Below are 25,359 nucleotides of genomic sequence, written 5' to 3' on the forward strand. Positions count from 1 at the left end.
TGGAAATCGAAAGTACGATTTGGAGCAATTTGTAATGCTGCAATTGTCACAATTATAAACAGCACACATACACCCTGACATTTTAACACAGCACTAATTAATAAAACTATTATCTACCCAGCAACAATATACATTGCAGTTGATTACAGCTTGTTTCGCGAGTATCTCCACACTGGCAGTTAGGTAGCAGCACCAGCATCGTTCGTGCGCAAAACTGCTAGCTGTCTGGTATTATTATAGTAAGTTATTTGGTTCTACTCTACATAGAAAGTGACAATTCTTTTAAACTCATTAAAACTTACAGGTAACAGATTGCATATGACAGCGATATTGTGTTAACTTATGTAGACCTACTTTATTTAAGATCACACATTGTACTTTCTTTCAACCTATCACTCCTTTTTTCATACCAGAAATGTTCTTGAATGAAACAAGGTCATCATTCTCGCCTATTACCCTATCACAGGTGGTAATGAGTATCACTTAATGAGTATTCCACCTGGGAAACATTAAGGCAGGCTCCCAGGACATGTCTAGGATTTCTATCTCACTGAGGCATCACATGCAGTGATTGTCCTGAGACAAACCCAGTCTTTACAGCACTTACATTGACCATCATTGTGATAGCTTCCGTGTACTACTAATTTCACAATTTAGGACATCTGGCCAAAATCTACAGCTGACAGAATACAAAGCAGAGGTTAAATTAAAAATTTTACAATATGATTTGCTGAGAGAATACAAACCAATGATAAATTTAAAAATAAAGTACAATTTGACTTTGGAGAAACATGAGATGAAAGTACAATGAAGAATAATGAAATGAAGTAAATAATAATACGTAGTGTTATACAAGTGATTGTGTATACTCATTTCAACGGCTTAGTTATCCATTTGTTAGTGGGTGTGAATTCACTGTACAGAATGACACCTTTCCCCTTTTGAGGTAATTGCAATACAATCATATATTAATTTCAAAAGTACAATTTTAGTTTACTACATGGAACATTATTTAGTTACTAACCTGTTTTAAGACGTCCCATTCTAAAATTAAGTTTTTCTAATGTGTTAGCTAGGCCAATAGATGGGGCATCACCTATTCGACCAGCAGGTCGAACATCTAAGCCAATATTTATCTGACCCTTAAGAAACGTCCCTGTTGTGAGTATGACACTTCTCCCACTTACTTTTGTACCATCATCTGAAACATACATTATACAGAACATGTATTGACAGTAATGAGTACATTCAAGAGTGACAAAAATTAAAAAATGCATTTCACTAACTCACTATTCTTGTGGAATGGTCTATGTTTATTTTTAATGCTTCCAGATGTGGTCTAGTAAGATCTTTTACATAACAAAAAACTGGGAATCATTTAGCTATACTTCTTCTGAAGAGGGCAATGCTAAGGGTTTTTTTCTCTGCCTCAAAAATAATTATATCTGTTGACCTCACTTTTTGTGATACTCACTGAATTGTTCCTTGCAATACATTTCATTCAGAAATTGTAATAAAAAATTTAATTGGTGACGTTATACGAAGGTCATTCCAAAAGTAATACACAACATTTCTTTAAATTTATTCTTTATTCAACACCTTTGCAATTTATGGAGGTCATAGATACATCCTTCCCACTTGTATTCAAATTTAATTTAAGTCGTTTCCGTGAGTGGTGCCATTATAGCACTTCTTCAAGATAGCTGCTGTACCTGACATTCATCAGAAGCAACGTGCTGTTATTAAGTTTCTGCGCTGTGAGAACGAGACAGTGGGAAACATTCAAAAGGTTGAAAGAGGTGCATGGAGATGCAGCTGTCGATTGCAGTATGGTTAGTCGTTGGGCAAGCAGATTACCTGGTGAAAGAGGGCATGCCAATATTCGGGATACTCCTCGCAGCAGCAGACCCTGCACTGCACTAAGTCCTGACAATGTGCAGCACGTTAACAACATGGTTGTGGCTGACAAATGTGTAACAGTGAAAGAATTGTCACTCCAAGTTGGAATAGGAGAAGCAAGTGTGTGCAGAATATTGAAACAGTTAGGGTTAAAAAAGGTTTGTGCCAGGTGGGTTTCGAAGATGTTGACAGAAGCTCACAAAGAAACCAGAAAAAAAAAAATGTGCAGCGAAATTTTGGACCAGTATGAGAATGGTGGAGATGACTTTCTTGCAAGAATTGTGACATGAGATGAAACATGGCTCCACCATTTTGAACTGGAGACAAAGAGGCAGACAATGAAGTGGCATCATGCAAATTCACCAGAGAAAAAGAAATTCAAAACTGCACCTTCGGCAGGAAAAGTTATGGCTACTGTGTTTTTCGATTCAGAAAGACTCTTGCTTGTGGACATCATGCCACACGGAACTACCATTAATTCTGACGCATATGTGGCAACTCTCAAGGAACTTCAAGCTCGACTGAGTCGTGTTCGACCACATCATGAGAAGCAGGATGTTCTGCTATTGCATGACAATGTACGGCCACATGTCAATCACAAGACTATAGACCAGATCAGAAAACTTGGATGGCCAACACTGAAACATTCATCTTACATTCCTGATCTGGCACCATGCGATTACTATCTCTTTGGTAAATTGAAAGAATCCCTTTGCGGAACGAAATTTGAAGATGACGACTCTCTCGTGCATGCTGCTAAAAAGTGGTTCAGACGTGTTGGTCCAGACTTTTACTGTGCAAGTATACAGGCCTTCATTCCAAGGTAGCATATGGCAGTTGAAAGGGACGGGGATTATGTGGAAAAATGGCATTTTGTTCCTAAAGGAAGTATCTACATTCTGGTGAAAATAGCAAAGCTGTAGCATAAAAATGTAATTTTTAAATAAATGTTGTGCATTACTTTTGGAGTGACCCTTGTATATAGACAAGCTGAGATAATGATACATAGAAATAGTGGAACAAACGTGAATTGAAGGTAAGGTAAGTTATATGGGTACTTATTGCTAGATCCAAGGTTATGGGGATTCGAATCCAGCTGAGAGTCCCATTGCATACACATAAGGCATATGGAAAATATATATATATATATATATATATATATATATGTATTGTTTCTAAACGAGAAGGTTTCAAAGAAAATTTACACACTATTTCTCGATCACACTAAAATTCACTTCTGGTAGCCATAATCCTCACCTATCATCCTATCAACGAGGCAACGAATTGGATAAAGACCTTAAGAAAAGAAATCTTCACATTGCTAAGCTATACGTTTTCAGGAAGGTCTTAATTTTCCACATCTGGAGGCATTAAAAACAAACCAAACTACATGAAGGAAACCCAGTACAGTAACATTGGTGAGAAGCTTCAAGTTAAGTAGCTGAGCTATAACACATCCATTATTGTTACCAGGGATTTGAAGTGGAGAAAACCTTTCACTTGATTCCAAATTTTATGAAATGTATGTGGAGGTAGGATGTGACAGCATTTTGCTGTCATAGCTCCAGAAAAATCACTGTGATAGATAATAGTGGTTTTGTCACTGTGATTTTTGTGTTCAGATGATTCTTGGCGACTACAGGGCTCCGTTTCTAGTCTATAGATTTCCAAGTCATCTAGAACTCAATTTCACTGCCATCTAGCAAGCCGGCAATGTATGCAATGAAGGGGGAAAGGAACTGGCCACCCCACCCCATTATCACCTTGCCTAGTTGCCTCATAAGTGTTGCCTTGTTGGTGTCACTTGTAAGGTTCAGACCTGTCTTTGGACAGTTGACTAAACAACAATACTACTTAGCTCAGAACAAACCACGAGGAATATCAATGTTTCTTATCACAAGCCCACAGATGTTTATGTTTCTGTTTATCACTCTTTTGCGAATTGAAGTGGTATACTGGTGCCACGTCTTCTAACAATAATAATGATTAACATGGCAGTGACGAGTATACTGAAAACAAAACATGCACTGACTTTTGAGCTGTGTTATTGCAATATGCAGACGTATATATTCGCCTAAGAATGATTACGAATAATTAAGTAAATCACTTGTGGAAGAATATGGCGAGTATACAGCTTCAGTATCAGTATCAAAGAGTACAGACATTAATCTTCTGAGTGGGGTGAACATTAATTAGATCCCAGCTATGTTGTCCTTCAAATTAATCTCTGACTTGCAATTGTCTGGATTCTGGACCTGTCACATATATATATACACATATATATATATATATGACCTTCATTGTAGGTCACATATTGGACAGAGATAACAACTTCTTGGAGCTGTGATTTTTGAATTGTAGTCACAGTGTGAGCCAGATGACAAACCTATAACAGGTCTTCAAATCACATACCACCACTAAATGTATGATCAATTTATAATTTGTTAACGTAGAAGACAATCTCAAGGGTTAGAGTGCATGAATTTAATTTCAGGAGGAAGGGGCACTATGATTCAGCACTGCGACCTAGTAGGTCTATTGTGCTAACCCACGAGCTAAAGCATATTCTCAACCCACACCAGCTTACTACACTAAGGTTCATTGCACATCCAGATTTCAAGCTGTCAATGCCACTCATCCCTAGACCAGTTCTCTCTATGTGTCGCCAGCTGTCATTCAGGGAATGTGCTATGGAATGATAACAGAATGGAGTATCAGACAGAACGATGTAGATGTCTAATTGGTGGAGAAAAATTCTAATTGAAACCTCATCAGCGCAAGTGTCACTATCGATTCTTCACATGAAAAATCCAAAATCAGACCAGGACTCAAATCAGGATTGTCTTACAGTCAGACAGGCCAGAAACTGGGACAAAAGCCTAAAATCTAAAATACTTGGGAGAAAAAAAAACATTAAACCAGTATTAAAATTCTTGTAGATTATGATTTTATTGCTCCCATTTATGTTTACAGCAATGTGGGAGCATTTTATGTTGTTGAAGTTCAGCATTGTAGTCAAATGCATGGAGGCATGGTTTTTAAGTGCAGAATTCAGTGGTGTTACATTTGTGTCGTGTTCTTCTGTGAATTTTTAAAACTTTGCAACTATATGACAACATAAAAGGGTAAGTATTTACCTTCATTTTATAACAATGAAATGCGAATTTTGTGATGTGCAATTGTAAGAAAAAAAAATATTAGAGCATGTGTAAACCCTGTTTCACTTCCATATACCTCAAGTAAAAAATAAGTATAAGTTACAATAATACACCATCCTCTATATAAAATGAAAGTGCGTTATTTAATGATATTGATCAAATAAAAAGTATGTACCATCTTGTGCCATCTTCCACATAACATTAATGTATATATAAAGTACAGCAATAAGGTTTTTAAAGTTTTTCCACAAGTAATATTGACAATTTTATTTAAAGAGAAGCTGCAGATTTTTTCCTTTTTTATGTAATTTACACAATATACCGATCACCTAGTTCAAAAGAGAAACAACTCAAAATTCAAACTTTTGAGAGAACTGCATTTTAAAGCTTCATGTTGCTGTGAAAATTCCAATTAACACATTCTAATTTGAAACTTATAGTAAATATAAAAAAAGAATTGGCCCATCAATACAGAGGCAATTTTTCAGACCTATTATTATTACATCGTAATTTCGTTTTTGAAATATTTTATTTTCACATTTATGAAACACTTTTCGGAGAAGAACAAAATGGCTTCCGAAAGGGAAGATCATGTTGTGATGGATATTTTACATTAAAATTATTGATGGAAAAACACCGGGAATTCAACTTAGAAACACATATTACTTTCATTGATTTGGAAAAAGCATTCGATAGGGTGAACAGAAATAAATTATTAAATGTATTAGCCACAGACCATGTTCCACAACAACTTATAGCAAACATAATATATAATATCTATAAAACAAATCTAATTGCAACAAGGTGTGACAAATTATCGCATTGCACAGAAATTGATACAGGAGTAAGACAAGGCTGCGGCCTTTCACCGTTGCTATTTATTATATATATATATATATATATATATATATATATATATATATATATATATATATATGAATCAAATAATTAGAGAATGGAAACAATTGCCTCATGGTTATATATGCAACTCAATAGACATTTACAACTAGATTCATTACTTTTTGCAGATGATTTAGCTCTGGTGGCATCCTCAGAAGATGAATTACAACGTTCAATTTTTAATTTCAACAAAATTGGAATTAAATATGATATGAAAATCAATAAAGAAAAAAACTAAAATTATGGCCTTCTGCGGAAAATACCCTGTGCCTAGCACAATATGTTTAGATTAAAAAATATTAGAAAGGATAAATGATTTTACATATCTCGGATACACATTATCTTTTTTCGATGAAGTAGACATTTCACAGAAAATTTCTAAATACACCAAAACAATGGGAATAATTAACAACATTATGAAACCTTCCCTAGTACAAAGGCATACTCGAATTCGCCTTTACAAGACCTTGGCGAGACCTGTACTTTGTTACGGCAGTGAGGCATGGACATTGAGGAAGAAAGACGAAAGCAGAATAATGGTTAATGAAATGAAATTTATGAGATATACAGGGGGATATACGAAATGGGATCACAAACGTAATGAAGATGTAATGGAAGAATTACAATTAGAATCTGTAATTAATCACGCAAAACATTATCAGAAGAACTGGATAAATCATCTGCATAGCATGCGTAGAGATAGAATCCCAAAAGTCATGCTCCACTATCATCCAAATGGAAAGAGATCTCTCGGTCGTCCAAAGAAGCGCTGGATTGAAAATTCAACTGTGAGATCGTAAGAGGCCATTTGGCCTAATACTTGAAGGGAAGAAGAAGAAATATTTTATTTTATTTTCATTTCCCAGGCATCATGCTCAGTGAACATGACATAATAAATACAGTATATGTTTTTGTTTGCTCGTAATAAATAAACCAAGTCTTCAAGTTGTGACAACTTTTCCATAATATTTGCTCACTTATATCAAAATATTTTCAGTTTGAAAGGGTGTTAGGGAAGTTGTAATCTATGCAGTCACAACTTATGTGCTGGATCCTCATTATGTAAAATGTTCCATTTCTTCCTTCTGAGCGACAAGCTGTGAGGTGGGAGTTCACTCACATACTTCTCTCACTCCTCTGAATGGATTCTCCCACTTGTGCATAATCAGTTTACTGAAGCTAGCACGTGCCAGGACAATTATGGTCAGCTTCGAATATCAGTGAATTTCAAAACAGGCAACATCATAAGAATGAACATGTACTGTATTTTCACATTCTTACAATTTCACTGCAAACCTAATTTCGAGAAAAATTTATAAAGACGTTTTGTATCTCTCAGGACTTAAAATACGTTCGTATAGTGTAAAAATATGAATAAATGGAAAAAGTATACTTGAAATAAATCAATGTTGAAAGTATAGGAAAGATTTCAGTTGATTTAAACCCGTAAACAATATTCCTTTGTGTCACTGAAGTTCTTCACACATTGCCTAACACTTTGATTTGACAAATTTGTCCTGTTTAAGGTGACCAGATGTTCGGTCCAAGTTGTTGTATGTCCCAGCTAGTTTTCACTGGGCCAAAGACACACTTGTCAAGGGGTTCTAACTTATCAGTCAAATGACTAGGAAGGTGTAACAAGCTGATGTTGTGTTTCATAGCATCTGCTGATATCCAAAAACTCAAATGACTGGAATGACCATCAAAGATTAAAATGACAGCTTGGTTGGGCAGATTTTTCGACATGGGGAATGAACATGTTACAGAACCAGTTGAAAAAATGAGATTCTTCCATCTGTCCATTGACTGAAGTTAAGTAGACTGTCCCTGGAAAAGCATTCTTTGAAGTCCAAATAGCTTGGACTGCCACTCCCTTAGAAACTATCATGGGAAGAAGGCAAATACCATCAGCCCAAATATAAGGGAACACTGTGGTTGACTTCCTTTCAGAACAACCTGATACTCGGCTGAAAGCATTGCCTTTCTTGCCAATAGCTCTTAACTTACTTGGATCAATGCAAAACCCACTTTCATCAGGATTGAACATAAAAGAAGCTTTTCCAACACCAATCACGGATTTTCCTGCACACAAAGCTTCCAATTTATCATAAAAATCATAAACAATTTAAGGTTTAGTCCCATCTTTTCTAACCCTTTGGAGGTGTTCTGAATTTTTCAAGGATAGGTGTGGGTGGTGTTTCATAAACCTCAGGTAGCAGACTTCACCTGGGATGTCATCTTTAAAAGTTATCTTTATATTATTATAATTTACATAATCTCGAACAAGTTAAATAACTCATGGTGGTCCCTGGGACACCCGAACTTAGTCCTAGCAAGAATGCATTCTTCTATTTTCTTTTCTATTTCTTCTTTTAGTGCCAGGGGCCTTTCTGCACTTATTGTATTCATACTGACTTTGCCACTAACTCTTTCTTGAATTATTGTTTTTGGGATTCCATATTTTTCTTATGCACCTCTCTGCAATAATATTTGGCCTTTACATCTTCCACAATTTTACAGATGTCTTCCAAGTAGTATGTGGAAATACTCTTCTTCTTTGGCTTGATTCTATACATCTTTCTAGAAAAGTACTTCCAAAATCATTAGTTTAATGACAAATGAATTTACATTACTTTAATTATCCAATGGTCGGAATAACCTCAATTTTATTTCAAGCATAGGGTAATTACAACCAGGGTCTAATAAATATTCAGTAGATTAAAAATACAAAATAACCTCCAGAAACTTTTCAAACAGATACTAGTGACAACTGTAACTTTGAACAAAGTTATCTTAGAAGTTACTCCTGTGTTGAAGAGCACTTTGTGACGAAAATGACAATTTCTGAAAACTGGAATTTTATGCACACAACAGTAGACAGTAATAACTAAGGTACTAGATTCATTTTCCGGGCTGAGAGGCCGTGGTCTGTTGGTTGATTTTCTACCAGACATTTCATCTGCAACTGGGGCAGACATCTTCAGTGGAGTGGTATTCGAGATCGCAAAACTCTTGTCGGCGTACCTGAGGCAACTGATTCTGTGGCTGGTTGTGCGGGCGTATTTATAGTGCATCTAGCAGGGCGAGGCCTGTTGTCGCTGTGGTCCGCGCCGCTTTGTTCGCTGCTCCTGTTCTGGGTTCCGTCCTTCTGTTGTAGTGGCTTCTTATATGTTCTGTTTAGGACCGGGTACCAACATTTGTTTACCTTTACGCCTTCTTCCTTGCGATTAAAGTTGTTGTCATGTTTATATCTATGTAAACGCGGGAAGAAGTGTGTGGTCATGCTCAAGATGTCCATGTCCTTAAATCGTATGTTGTGATCGCCCTCTTGGTAGGCATGTGCTGCCACTGCCGATTTGTCGATCTGTCCTAGGCGGCAATTCCTGTTGTGTTCTGTCAATCTCGTACTGACACTTCGCTGTGTAGTACCGATGTAGACCTTCCCACATGAACATGGACAACCAGCCACAGGATCAGTTGCCTCAGGTATATGCCGAGAAGAGTTTTGCGACCTCGAATATCACTCCACTGAAGATGTCTGCCGCAGTCGCAGACGAAACGTCTGGTAGAAAATCAACCAACAGACCACGGCCTCTCAGCCCGGAAAATGAATCTAGATCTATAGACTCTGGCCGTGAAAGCCTACACTACAACTAAGGTATTGTTTTAATAAGTTTCTTCAGTTAAAATTCCTACAATATAATGCACATAATGGTCCATAAAAGAGCCTACATAATTATTTTTAGTACACACTGTGAAGATGAAGATGGACGGAAATATCCCCCCAGTCGGAATTATTCCACCTGACCCCAACTATCAGTACTGAGTATCATTGGGTACCAGCCAAACAAAAGCACTGACGGTAACAGATTGTAAACATGGTTAGGCACGATATTGAAGGGATTTATTGTTGTGACAATAATTTCTGCTGTCAGATATACGAGGGGGATCCAGGAAATAACGACCGTTTTGTTGTAATAATTAAAAAAAAAAATATTTATATGAAAAAACAAAGTCTGTTACATAACTGAAGCTTCCTTTACTTCTCTACATAATCACCACCTACATTTAAACATTTGTCGTATCTGTTCACTAGCTTTAGAATTCCCGTGTTATACTCCTCTGCCGCCAGTTCATTAAGCCAGGTGTTCACTGTCTTCTTCAACTCTTCATCACTTCCAAAACGCGTACCACCCAGAAAGTCTTTCAGCTTAGTGAAAAGGTGAAAATCGCTAGGAGCAAGGTCTGGACTATAGGGCGGATGATCAAAGATTTCCCAACCGAATTGATCCAGCAATTCTCGAGTTGAAGCTGCAGTGTGCGGGCGGGCATTGTCGTGAAGCAGCACAACTCCTCTCGAAAGCATTCCTCGCCTCTTGTTTTGGATGGCTTGCCGTAGTTTTCTTAAAGTCTCACAATAATGATTTGCATTGATTGTAGTGCCTTTTGGCATGAAATCCAGCAAAATAACACCTTTGCGATTCCAAAAGACAGTAGCCATGACTTTTTGTGTTGAGAGAGTCTGTTTGAATTTTCTCGGTTTCTTGGGTGATGAGGGATGATGCCACTGACGTGATTGGTGCTTGGTCTCTGGGGTGTTGTGAGACACCCAGGTCTCATCACCAGTCACAATTTGATCAAGAAAGGCGTCTCCATCTGTGTGATATCGCATCAAGAATGTTAATGCTGAGGCCATTCTCTGAGTTTTGTGTTGATCACTCAGTTGCCGTGGAACCCATCGTGCACAGATTTTGTGTTAGCCAAGATGTTGTGACACAATTTCACCAAGCAAAGAACGAGATATGTCAGGAAAGGCAATATGCAATTCATCGAGTGATGTGCGCCTGTCTTGCAAGATTCTGTCGTTCACTTTAGTCTTCAGGTCTTCTGTGATGAGTGATGGGCGTCCGGGTCGAGTTTCATCGTGGACATTTGTTCGCCCATTGTTGAACATTTCACACCATTTTCTCACATTTCTTTCATTCATTACAGTATCACCATAACTTCTTTCAATTGCTGGTAAATTTCTGCAGGTTTCAAATGTCGGGCATTCAAAAATCGAATCACACTCCTCACCTCACGTCGTTCATTTTGAAGTAACACAAAATGCACAATGGCGACTTGTTACAACCAGTACTCACAACATTATGAGAACACATGTTAAGGAAGCCAGATGACCTTCAAACAAGGAAGGGGAGTCAGCTGCGCGGCGGGTATGCACGAACGGTCGTTATTTCCTGGATCCCCCTCGTAAAAATTTTGCTACTACTTTCTTACAGTGCTTATGTATAAACATATGAAAATTATACTTACTTAAAACAACTCCACAACATTGTCTTACTGTACTGTCATTCTCAATGGAAGTTCCCTCTTCCAACATAAGATCTTCTACAGAAGCTACCATTACTTCCAGGTTTGGAGTATTTGTAAACAATTCATGCTGCATATGTTGTTTATACAGTATTCTATCAATCTGTGCCCGGGGTCCCCAAACAGCTGGACCCTTTCTCTTGTTTAAGACCTACAGCAAAGGAATTTCAATTTATGAATAAAAATGTTGCATTAATATAAAGTATGCCTAAAACTGATATTTTTTATGAATCAAACATAGGTACCGCACTATTTAAGAAAGATATATCGATGGCTGAGAACCAGTAAGAAAGATATATCGATGGATGAGAACCAGATTTTTCTAAGTCCAACTTTTTATAACAAAGAAATCTGTGTTTCATTGTGTTCCTGTTCTTGTCTGCATGTATGAATCGAACAAAATTGTAAGTATTCCTCTTCATAAGGTTGCTATGAAGCTATTCCAAATTGTTTCATGAAGCTTTGAATGTCAGGAGCTTAAAATAACTCTCCTGAAAAAAAAAAATAGTAAAATGGACTTGGAACAGTCTGGTTCTGGGCCATCAATATGACAACCAAAATTACTCATTGAGAATAAAATTATATTATTTACGAAAGGACACACAATCTATATATATAATTTGAACTGGTAATGGAAAATGTCAATTTTGCTACATAATTTTCCAAAATCCATCTGTCGTCTGTTTTGAGAACTAATGGTTTTTTAGAATAAAACAAAACACACATACTACAATAAGCAATATTACACGAAGGCCATGACCTGCAGGATTGCTCACATATTTAGAACAAATAAGAGCAAATTCTGTGACATCATAATGACAATATGTCGGTCTTCATTTGTATAATTTTTATAACGTCTCTATAATTGGTTATTAAAAACTTTCAAGGCTTACTAAAAATAATTTAAGGTCTGATTCTGTGGTGTGTAATTTTCTGAGTATGGCTGTGTATTAAAAACTACGAAACTTGAGGTGGTTTGATGACATTACTTACTTACTTACTGACTTTTAAGGAACCCGGAGGTTCATTGCCGCCCTCACATAAGCCTGCCATTGGTCCCTATCCTGAGCAAGATTAATCCAGTCCCTACCATCATATCCCACCTCCCTCAAATCCATTTTAATATTATCTTCCCATCTACGTCTCGGACTTCCCAAAGGTCTTTTCCCCTCTGGCCTCCCAACTAACACTATATATGCATTTCTGGATTCGCCCATACGTGCTACATGCCCAGCCCATCTCAAACGTCTGGATTTAATGTTCCTAATTATGTCAGGTCAAGGATACAATGCATGCAGCTCTGCGTTGTGTAACTTTCTCCATTCTCCTGTAACTTCATCCCTCTTAGCCCCAAATATTTTCCTAAGAACCTTATTTTCAAATACCCTCAATCTCTGTTCCTCTCTCAAAGTGAGAGTCCAAGTTTCACAGCCATACAGAACAACCGGTAATATAACTGTTCTATAAATTCTAACTTTCAGATTTTTTGACAGCAGACTAGATGACAAAAGCTCCTCAACCGAATAATAACAGGCATTTCCCATATTTATTCTGCATTTAATTTCCTCCCGAGTGTCTTTTACATTTGTTACTGTTGCTCCAAGATATTTGAATTTTTTGGTTTGATGACATTATCACCATTAAAAGTGAAATATTATTATAGTTAATGCCATGATATGAGTATTTGTCAGTGATATATCTACTCCCACATGAAAAATCCACTGATCGTCCTGACATTGGTTTTCGCTTTTAAACTCAAAAACTGAAGATGGATAGTTCAAGAAAAAGTATTCGGCATAAAAAAACTATTTAGAGGGTGTATGTTTCATTATTATGGAAGCAAATTTCTTTTAAAATGACTGGTAGGCCTATTCTTCATTGAAAATAAATCTGAAAAATTTTTATTTGAACTTCTAATGAACTTAGTTCACTGTATTTGCTGCACAAGGCACTAGTTAAAGTTTAATAAACTCACGACTGTTACTACTGTACTTACAAAGAGAGATGCAGACAATAACACAAAAACAAGTATAGTGCATGTACAAATGACTGGGGTGATTAAAAAGACGTATTAATGAAAAAGTAATTATTGTACAAAAACAAACCTAAATCACAATAAAGAACACTTCAGAAAGTTCATTTCGCTTACTTAGCGAAATTTAATGTCTAAGCAAGTTAACATTTTGCAAACATCAAGTCTGTATTCATCTTCTGCTTTTCAGTAAGTGTTCACCAATATTTGGATATAGTTCTCCAGATGCACTTCTTTAAATCATATAGTGTTTAACGAATGGTGCATAATGAACTTTGCTCTATGCATCGTGGGCTTAAGTTATGTCTAGAAACCAAAGTATTCAGAGAATAAAACACCCACACCATCCAGAGGTCAGGCATATGCTTGCACAGGAATGTTATAACTTCACAGTGGATGTGTGGTAAGCCCAGTAGTGTCATTATAAATTTTTCTCTCCCCTAATTACAGCAAATTTAATAATTTTAGTATCAAAAATATTAAATAAGGTAGTAATAAGCAGATACAAATAAAGGAAAATTGCAATGCAACACGTTTTTACAGAATTGATGGTGTTTTGAATATTCTGCAGGCCTGCTCTCCTTCTTCTTCACATGAGTGTCAGTAGCTGTATGATGTCCAAGATGTAGCCAAGACTGTATTATCGCCGCGCTCTCATGGTTAACATTCGGCAGGTCTTTGAAATTTAATTGTATTGTTGTTTTCAATTTCTTATGTCACGGCTCCAATCACTCACCTCAATTTCAATATTGCAACCAATAAGCTGCTTCCATTATTAAATGACACTTACTTGTCTAATCCACGTGGACTAAAACCGAGTTTGCAATGTCTTGTGCTGAGGACGAATATTAAGATATGTGATTAAAAATTATTATTAAAGAGTTATTATTGAGAGTTAAGAATGTCAACGTACTCGTATATGAAATAATAATAATAATAATAATAATAATAATAATAATAATAATAGTAATAATAATAATAATAATAATAATAATAATAATAATAATAATAGCCATTTAACAATATAACAAACTAGTGCTTATTCTTATCGAGGAAATAGACGTGACGCTTGGAGTGAAACCTACAGAGCAACAATCGGTTGGCAAAATTATGTTGTAAAAGCACACCGCACGTTATTGTACGATGCCGACATGTTAACAATGAGAGCGTGGCAATAATAACAGATATTGCATTCCAATCAACAAGAGGCTTCCCAATAAGCTTCCTGTCATGAGATGCGAAACAGTTTCATCAAGCAGAGAATGTCTTTTGTCTGTTGCAATGTTATTCAATAAAGTGACTGCTCTTTCTGCTTCTGAGAAACTCATAACCACGACTTTCATTACGTATGTTTCTTGCCACATTGATTCTGGAATTTGAGTATCTCTTTCATGAATTAATGTCTCTTTTATCAACCAAGTATCTAAAAATCATTCACAGATATAGTGTACTTAAGCAGATTACACAGTTCAGATAAATTGTCTTCTCCAACCCTCCAAGGACCCAAGGAGGAATAACTGCTAATGACCACAATGTGGATTGCAGTAGATTGAATAATGATACTAGATTTGTATTATGATTCATCCTCATTATTAAGCAATCTGTTGTTAATATTATCAAAAAGTACTCTCTAAATATGTTGTTCCCTTTCATTTGTTTATTTTTAGAAACAAATGTAATGTTCTTATAATCTTCTGAGTTCCTAACAAACTATAAGTATACATCTTGATTACACAACTTTTAACACTGTATCACTTCGGAATATGTATGATAAGACTTTCTTGTGTTAAATTCTAACGTACCTTGTTTACATGTTTCGACCTATTTATGGGTCATCCTCAGAACTGGTCATTGTTGGTCTTGGCGCCTCTTGTTTTGTTTCCTGTGAGGGTGTGTTCGTGTGGTATAATGCAGAGTCAAAGAGTGTGTGTGTTCTGAAATTGAGTTTGGTGTTGAGAATTTCGTTGGGGTGTGTTTTCGTGTGTCTGTATACAGAAATTCTCAACACACACAACACAAGGAAGTCTTAACACAAGGAAGTCTTATCATACATATTCCGAAACTATGAGTACAAACTTTGCATACTTCCCCATGTGCTCTTATACAACTCTAATCAGGAAATAGGATTTCACTGTTATCCCTGACTCTGTAATGCTAACGAGAGTGAAGAGGGTTCTTCTAGTGTGTCTGTCATAAGAGCAAGATCTTCAAAGAAACTTACATTTCCCAATTTTCTGTATAATCCTCTAGCACTACATGACACCTATCAAGATCCAAAAACACGTTCATTTTCAGGATACCTATTTCTAAATCTTGAGAAATAGACTACTATTTAATTACATTATTTCTTGTTGGAGGCATGATTGTATTTTGTCAATGAATGACTCGAAGTGGATCACAAAACGGTCTAAGTTCATAGCATGCACACTTGGACTAGAAACAAAAATATAATAATAAATTTAACATGATCGCTTCAAGCATATTGTCAATCATTTTTTAATTATGTTTACTGCAATATTAAAAAGCAAGAGCTATTCGTGTTAAATTAATGTTGTTCTTTTTTGTAAAAATGTATCTTTTTTAATTAACAAATAAACTGGTTTTGCAAATTGCGACAAATTTAACAAGTGGTTTGAGCAAACCAGTGCAAACTGGCTGGATGACACCACTGGGTGAGCCCATCTTGTTGAAAAATAGCATTTGGTTTATCTTGAAGCAGTTGTGATAATAATCATAATTCAAGCAAAGTAAACAATTTCTTCACTAACAATGGAAGGGTCATAAAACTTATTTGTCAAAGCACAAAAAAACATTAACTTTGGGGCTGTCTTTCATATGTTAAGCATGATATTAGATTTTTCATTTCTCTATACACATACTGTAATATTCTTCATTACAAGACAAATATTTTCTGTATTCATCTTTTCTTTATTCTTGATTATTCTACAAACAAAAGCTAACAATGTCAACAATTAACAAAATAATGTTTACATCGAGAAAGGAAACATCCTTACATAACACTTCTTCCCCTTAAAAAAATCAGCTATTATATTTCATTTTAATATAATTATACAAATAAATTTTACATTGATTGATTGATTGATTCTGGTTCACGTTAACACTTTGTTTAAAAAACTTAAAATTGTTAAACGACACGTTAAAAGTGTTAAAATTTTTTAAAAAGGTCATGTACCTTAGACAGATGGCCCGTTTGGACACCGGTGCTGCATCATCTTCAGTGTCTTACGAACTACTGTTGTTCCTGTTGATCTTGCATTCTGCCATTTGCATTCGTCAGTTGTAGGGGTGGGGGTGTGTTGCTCCTATGGTGGGGGGTGATTGTGTCGAATAATGTGTGGGTATTGAACTGTAATTGTGTATTAAGTATATGTTATGGTGTGTTATTGTATGTTTGTATATTTCGTATTGTGGACTTTTTGGTGTTATGTGTAGAATTTCCATATCTGTGTCTATATTATTGTAGTCATGATTATTGTTGATAACATGTCCTGCGTAGTTTGATGTGATGTATGGTTTGGTTATGGCTTTAATGTGTTCATTATATCTTGCTTGAAAGGTTCTTCCTGTCTGTCCTATGTAAAAATGTGGACAACTATTGCATTTTAGTTTGTAAACGCCAGTTGAATTATATTTACTTGAATGTTTGATGTGATTAGTTAGATATTTCTGTGTTGTGTTTATTTGTTTTATATGCTATCTTGTATTTTAGTTTTCTGAATGAAGTTGCAATTTTGTAAGTAATTGGTATTGTAATATGTTAATGTTATGTATTTATTCTCACGTGGTGTTTGTTCTGTTTTTGTTTTGCCTTTATTAGTGTCAATCATGTTAGGGTTATATCCATTGTCTTGTGCTATATATTTTATTGTGTTTAGTTCTTCAATGTAGTTGTCATTGTTCATTGGTATGTTAATTAATCTGTGTGTCATTGTACGGAAAGCTGCATGTTTATGTTGTATGGGATGGTTTGATGAATTGTGTATGTGTGTTGTGGTTGTGGTGGGTCTCCTACATATTTTGAATTCATGTCTATTATTTGTTTTGGTTATGGTGATGTCTAAGAAATTTATAGTTTGGTTATGTTCTGTTTCTATTGTATACTTTAATTTGCGATGTATTTTGTTGAGTTGTTGATGTAGAGGTTTTCTATTTGTCTTCTGTTTCCATTATATAGGACTATTATATCATTTACATATCGATGCCAGTACATTACATTTCTTCAATGAGCCTTTTTTGGAGGCTTAATCTCCCAACGGGGTCTAATACCATCAAACACTCTACTATTACTGTCACACTCAATGTTATCATTATGTTCTATTGACAACTTAATATTAGTATCACCTGAACAATCTACTTTATCTGCCTCTTAATCTCTAATGATTCCTTGTTTTCATCCTCACTGACCCTTTGATCAAAAATTGAATTTCCCCATGCAACAGGAACATTGGATCTTTTACTAAGCTGATTCAAATGTCGAATCCATCTGCTTTGCAAAGAAGGTATAGCCACCCTGAATAGACGAGGGTCTAAAACTTGTTCTATTATTCATGCAATCCATGAACCTTCCTTTTTTCGGTAGTCTTTGACCCATACTTTCTCCCCTACTTGCCAAGGTCTATTTATCCCATCATATTTCTGAATCTGTTTCTCTTGAGCCTGTTGAACTTTGTTACTATTTGTAGTTGGCCTGAGTAAATCCAGTTTACATCTAATCTGTTTCCTGAGAAGTGACTCAGCAGAGGAAATGTCAGTTGTACAGTGTTTTGTATTCCTATAGTCAATCTGAAATCTTTGTAATGCTAATTCAATTAATTCCTGATCACCAGCCCTGCCTAATGTTTTAAGTATAGTCTTCTTGATTGTGCAGACCGAATTTTCAGCCGCTCCATTAGTTGCAGCATATGGAGCCCCTGACTTAAATTCTATACCATTATGAATTTAAAAATTCTGAAACTTCTCTGATTTAAATAATGAATAATTATCCGATACCAGTGTCTCCAGAAGTCCAAAACGAGCAAACACTTGTCGTAAATAGGTGATTGAAATATCACAGGTCATACTTTTAGTAACAAAAGCTTCCACCCACTTTGAATGGCTATCAAGAATAACAAAAATATAATGATTCAATATAGGGCCTAAATAGTCTATGTGTAACGTGGACTAGGGTTTTTGTGTATATTCCCAAGATATCGAACCATGTTTTGGAGGGTTGTCTCTATTCTCTGCACATTCTTTACAACTACTTACGAGTGACTCAATGTCTTGATCCATATGTGGCCACCAAACATAAGAGCATGCAAGCGATTTAACTTTAACTATTCCCATGTGAGAGGCATGCAATTCTTGCAGTACTCTTATTTATTCTTAAACCCTCAGGAATAACAACTCGATATCCCCATAACAAAATATCCCTAACTATGTATAGCTCTTCTTTATGCCCGCAGAATGGAACTAACTTCTCATTTACCTTTTCTGGCCACTCAAACTTGGTAAAGTTTATTACTTGCATTATTGTGGAGTCTTTTCTTGTATAAGCAAGAATTTCCTTATACTTAAGAGGCAAATCAGAATTAGAGTCGAAAATATAATTAAGAGCTAATTCCTCCTGTTCATCGTTATTACTAGATATTTCAGAAAGTGGGGCTCTTGATAGCCAGTCAGCTACATTTTTATTAGATGAAACATATTCTACCTCAAATTGATAATTGGCCAAATACAAAGCTGATCGCTGTAGTCTATTTGCAGCACAGCCATTCCAGGTTCCATATGGGTTTCTTAGTGTGGTTAATTCTTTAAAGATGCTGTGTCTACATATTTCTGATCTGCCTGTTGTGGCAACAAGAATGCTTTCACAGTCATAAGGTAAAAAACAGTGACTTTGCTGAATTTTGGAAATCGCTGCTACTTTTTCCCATTGCTTGTTCTTGAGCTCTTCATATAGCCTATGAAACAAATTCAAATGTTCTACATAAAACACCAATAATCAACAATACAGCAACCTCAAGTTCTGTTTGAAATTGTCCCGTACAGAACTGTCCCGTATGGAACCTTATTTCCTTTAAAAATAGCCTATTAAAAACCTAATTAAAATTAGTGACATTATGACAGCGGTACTTACTTAACTTCTATAAAATATTGTGCACTTATCTTCTTTCATTAACATGGAAAACAAACTTTTATATCTTTTCTAGTTCCGTACGGGACAAGAAGATGGCTATCTTTATTCATTGTCACAATAATTGCAGGAAATAACAAAACATAAAACCACACTGTCCACCATGTGCCTAATAGGTTCTACCAATAAGAAGTAGCAAGCATACTGACTTAAGGAAAATGATTTGGCTATATCAGTAGTGAGAACATAGGGATACAAATTTACCTTCAAGAACAAGATTAGTACATTGTTTTGAGACCTTAAGAAATGAGAGTAAAAATACAAATAAATATATATTTTTTTGGAATCTGGAAATTTACACTATTCAGAAGCTCTCTTTGTCAAAACAAATTTTATTATCACAAATTTAATTTTTACCACTTAGGCTCATTTATCTTGGAATGACAGCACAAGCTGGAATACCACGTTTTGGACCAAATATAGTCTGAAGAGGTTTATGATCAGAAATTGAAGTCCACTGTATACCAAACAAATAAGCACGAAATTTCTTTATGCCAAAAATGATGGCTAAGCTTACTTTTTGCACCAATGAATAAGCTTCTTCGGATTTCGACAATGTTCTACTAGCATAACCTATAAGTTTTTCCACATTATCTTTTTCTGGAGTAACACTGCCCCCAACCCAGGACTAGCAGCATCAACTGCTAATCTAAGAGGACATTCCGGATCATAATGAGCTAAGGATCTAGATGAACAGGCTAATTTTTTTATTCTAATAAATGCTCTTTCACATTCAATACTCTATTTCCAAGGATTATTCTTTTTCAAAAGTTTGTATAAGGAATTCAATGTCTCTGTCACCTTAGGTAAAAATTTTGATGTGTATGTAACATAACCTAAGAAAGACTGCAATTCTTGAACATAAGTTGGTCTAGGGGCATCCTGTACTGCTTTAATTGTTTCATCTGTAGTATGAATGCCATTAACATCAATCTTAAACCCAAGGAAATTTAAAGATTCCCTACCGATTTCACATTTCTTTTCAGAAACAGTCAATCCTGCTTATTCTAATCGACACAGCATTTCAGTTAGATGACATTCTAATTCCTATAAATCTTTACATCCAACTATAAAATCATCCAACAGGGCTGCTGTCCCCTCAACACCTTCCAATGATATATCAATTTGTTTTTGAAACTTAGCAGGCCCTGAGGCCACTCCAAAAGGTAAGCGAGTACATTGTAATAAACCCTTACGAGTTGTAATAGTAACCAATTCCAGTGACTTTTCATCTAACTCCATTTGTTGGTAAGCATTTGAAAGATTTAACCTAGCAAAGATTTTACACTCTTGCTTACTTACTTACTTACAAATGGCTTTTAAGGAACCCGAAGGTTCACTGCCGCCCTCACATAAGCCCGCCATCAGTCCCTATCCTGTGCAAGATTAATCCAGTCTCTATCATCATATCCCACCTCCCTCAAATCCATTTTAAGATTATCCTCCCATCTATGTCTAGACCTCCCCAAAGGTCTTTTTCCCTCCGGTCTCCCAACTAACACTCTATATGCATTTCTGGATTCACCCATACGTGCTACATGTCCTGCCGATCTCAAACGTCTGGATTTAATGTTCCTAATTATGTCAGGTGAAGAATACAATGCGTGCAGTTCTGCGTTGTGTAAGTTTCTCCATTCTCCTGTAACTTCATCCCGCTTAGCCCCAAATATTTTCCTAAGCACCTTATTCTCAAACACCCTTAACCTATGTTCCTCTCTCAGAGTGAGAGTCCAAGTTTCATAACCATACAGAACAACCGGTAATATAACTGTTTTATAAATTCTAACTTTTAGATTTTTTGACAGCAGACTACATGATAAAAGCTTCTCAACCGAATAATAACACGCATTTCCCATATTTATTCTGCGTTTAATTTCCTCCCGAGTGTCATTTATATTTGTTACTGTTGCTCCAAGATATTTGAATTTTTCCACCCCTTCGAAGGATAAATCTACAATTTTTATATTTCCATTTCGTTACAGTTCAAAAGTATTGGAAAACACGACTGCTAATGGCTTTATTGCCAAATGCAAGGCACTAGACAACAACAACATATTTCCATTTCGTTTACACTCTTGCACTTTCTGAAATATATCTCAGGTGTGGGTAAAGGATGTTGGTCAACTTTTAGAAGGGGGTTTAACGTTAGTTTAAAATCACCAAAAATTCGAATACCACTCCCTTTTTTTAATATTGGCACAATAGGAGATCCGCATGGACTATAGTCCACTGGAACTATAATAAAAACCACAAGGATAGCTGCCCTTCAATAAGGGTTGCCAAAAGACACAGCATACTAAACAAATAAAAATAAAAATAAACATGTGTTATCAGTATTTATGATTATTATTTTCAAATGGAAGCTACCCTTGGGAAAGTACTTTTATTCAATAATTATTAGTAATCAGATAGAATATAAAGAAATTTACACCTTCTCTTAAAGCAAAAGGCACATTTCTGGCCCGAATAAATTTCGGTTGAGCTCCTTCTTTTAATTCTAATGATAAGTTTCCCTTCTTAAAACAGCCTAATTTATCTGAAAAAAAAAAAAAAACAGAGGGAAATATAGCTTTCAACCTTTTAGCCAAGGCTGAATTTTCTGAACTCCAAAAACAATCATTATTCGGTTTAGATATTTTAAAGCCTATATGATTAAACCATTGGCGGCCCAGCAAAGGGAGGGCCATTTGAATCTACAACATACAATGGAAGAACTCCATAACATGTCTCATTATACTTCACATTAAAATTGATCATTCCAAATGGTTTAGCTTGAGTCTTAAAGGAGGTTAAAAACGTTTTATCAGTGTTCAACAAATTACAATTAGAAAATTGATTTTGAAATATTGAAATGGTAATATGGTCGAGGCACAACCAGTATCTATTTCAAACTTGACCGGTACGTCATCTAAAACTAACACTGAAGTGAAAGGAGGTGATCTTGAAATTGTTGAATCCACATGAAAACGTTTTTTCATCAGACTCTACAGAACTAATAAAATTACTCTTAACATTTTTAGTCACATTATCCACTAAACACTTTTGTTCTTTTTTGCATACTTTTTTTTAAATTACCAACCAGTCCACACATGTCACATTTTAGATATCTGAAGCGGCAAAATGCAGCACTATGTCCATATACACCACAGACGAGACATGTTCTTGAGTTTCTCTTCTTTTCCTTTTCTTCATACTTCTGTACATAACCAATATATTCCTCTTTCACTTGTATTAATGTCTTTGATATTGATAAGTCATACTGGAAAGCCACAAATTCTTTAGCAGAGGCGATAGATATAGCCTTCTCTAAAGAGAGTTGAAGGTAGTCCTCCTCAAACAGTCTGTCCATAACTGGTCCTTTATTTAAACCAATGAGGAACTGATCTAAAATTCTATCTTCCAAGTTATTATTATACTTGCAAGGTGAGATTAGAGAACGCAAGTGAGCCAGCCAGGATTCCCCCTCTTCCTGACTAGCAAAATGAAATTTAAGTCGAAATGACATTATAGATAGTTTTGGCAAGAAATGTCTGTCAAGATGTATTAATAATGCACTAAAAGATACATTCTCTGGCTCCTCTGGTACGCATAAATTACTAATAAGTTTGTAGCCATCTTCATCCAAACTATTTAAAAACAAAGCTTTTTTTTGTTTTTCTTCCTCTATTTTGTTAGTGAGAAAGAAATTTGTAATCTTCTTTTATGAACTAACCAGGGTTGAATTCATGCAATTTTCCAACATACCTTCCTTCTGCCATGTTATTTGTTTTCCAAGTATATCTGAATCTTCTAGTAATTAAGCATATTATATATATACCTTCTAATATATAGTTTTCCTCGTCGCCAATGTAATATTCTTCATTACAAGACTTAATATTTTCTGCAATGAACCTGTCTTTATTCGTGATCATTCTACAAACAAAAGCTAACAATGTCAACAATTAACAAAAGAATGTTCACATCGAGAAAGGAAACATCCTTACATAACACGTACATTATGCCTATGATCATTGTTGATACCACTAAGAAACTGATCGTCTGGATGGGGAATCCTTGTTGCATTTCCGTCTCAGGTGTTTCTTAACAGCTCCACTGATTTTTCTGCCTGAAATTCCGAAGCACGAATGCTTTTTTCATGTAAAGTAATGGCTACATTTTGCATTACAATGGAGTTAAAAAAGCATATCTGCTGTCTTGCACATGTGCGAAATAAAACTCTCTGAGCAGTTATTTCAAATAAAGCTAGACTGATTACTTATTTCTGTACATAATAGTTTTTTATAAGAGCTAAAATCTTTTACAGCATATATATGCTGTAGAAAACAAGCAAATAAGAAGAAACTGTTAAGAAAAGTAAAATATTTGGCACAAAAGAACTGAAGAGCACTATATTTAATTTTGAAGAGATAGCAGTAAAATCAAAATTTATAAAACAGTTATATTACCGGTTGTTCTGTATGGTTGTGAAACTTGGACTCTCACTTTGAGAGAGGAACATAGGTTAAGGTTGTTTGAGAATAAGGTGCTTAGGAAAATATTTGGGGCTAAGAGGGATGAAGTTACAGGAGAATGGAGAAAGTTACACAACACAGAACTGCACGCATTGTATTCTTCACCTGACATAATTTGGAACATTAAATCCAGGCGTATGGGCGAATCCAGAAATGCATATAGAGTGTTAGTTGTGAGGCCGGAGGGAAAAAGACCTTTAGGGAGGCCGAGACATAGGTGGGAAGATAATATTAAAATTGATTTGAGGGAAGTGGGGTATGATGATAGAGAATGGATTAATCTTGCTCAGGATTGGGACCAATGGCGGGCTTATGTGAGGGCGGCAATGAACCTCCGGGTTCCTTAAAAGCCAGTAAGTAGTAGTAGTAGCAGTAAAATCAAAGTTTCAGCTTACGAAAGAAGTAAATTCTGTGTTGATAGCACAATCATTTAATTGTATAGATTCTGAAATAACATATCGATTGTCCAGTTCAAAAGTGCGAAAACTCAAAAATTGCCATTTTTTAGTTATTTATACTACTGAAAGCCCCTTTTGGAGCTCTTTCCGATTCAATATTGAGATAAGTCATATTTACAACTAAAAAGAAAAAAAAAAACCAAATAAACTGCTTTAGAAGTAATTATAACTATGGACTTTACTAATTCATTATTAGTACATTTCGAAATCTATTAATAATGAACTAGAAGATTGTGATATACTCGTCCTGAATACTGACTCATTTCTAATTGTCGTGGTTATGAACCAGAAATCTGTTCCTTTCTAGGTGATTTATTTGAAACTTTCAACTGAGGATATCTCAAAACTTGTTTTTTGAGTTGTCGCACTTTTGAACTAGACAATCGATATGTGAACAAAAGATGTATCTCACAAGGGAAATGTTAATGAGCTCATATCGAAACCCCTCCTCCAAATGCAAAAAGAGATCTACATAGCAGACAGATCAATATAAATAGTTGTCTGGGGCGGCTTTCGAAGGGGCGCTGCGGAGCTGCAGCACCCCCAGACATTTGTGGCTCTTGACTCGTTTTATGTTGTGAAATACATTTATTATACAGTCTTTATTTAGCGGCTCTAATTTTTTTTTAAATTTCGCTTTCACTGACATGCACGCAATCGTTAGTGAAGTCACTTCCTCCCCTGGTGCAGCCAGAGCGAAACGAGAGACAAGGACGGATTGGTGAAGCCACTTCCTCCCCTGGAGCTGCCAGTCTCGTCTCGGATGCTTTGCGCATTAGTTTTACCCCTCCCCCTGCTGCCCCTCGCCGTGAATCCAGAGTTCCAGGCGCTGCAG

At 35.7% G+C, this 25,359-nt stretch overlaps 1 protein-coding gene across 2 annotated transcripts in view; it reads right to left on the bottom strand.

Moving 5' to 3' along the window:
* LOC138691272 (protein MTO1 homolog, mitochondrial) overlaps window positions 1-25,359 on the bottom strand; it is a 118,296-nt gene that overhangs the window by 71,030 nt on the left and 21,907 nt on the right. For both annotated transcript variants that reach the window (XM_069813102.1, XM_069813103.1), the window contains exons 3-4: window positions 11,271-11,478; window positions 1,025-1,201 (exon numbers count right to left, since the gene is read on the bottom strand). In XM_069813102.1, coding sequence (XP_069669203.1) covers window positions 1,025-1,201; window positions 11,271-11,478 — 385 coding nt within the window. The remainder of the gene's footprint in view (window positions 1-1,024; window positions 1,202-11,270; window positions 11,479-25,359) is intronic.

The sequence above is a fragment of the Periplaneta americana genome, chromosome 16 (genome assembly GCF_040183065.1).
Source record: "Periplaneta americana isolate PAMFEO1 chromosome 16, P.americana_PAMFEO1_priV1, whole genome shotgun sequence".
NCBI lineage: Eukaryota > Metazoa > Arthropoda > Insecta > Blattodea > Blattidae > Periplaneta > Periplaneta americana.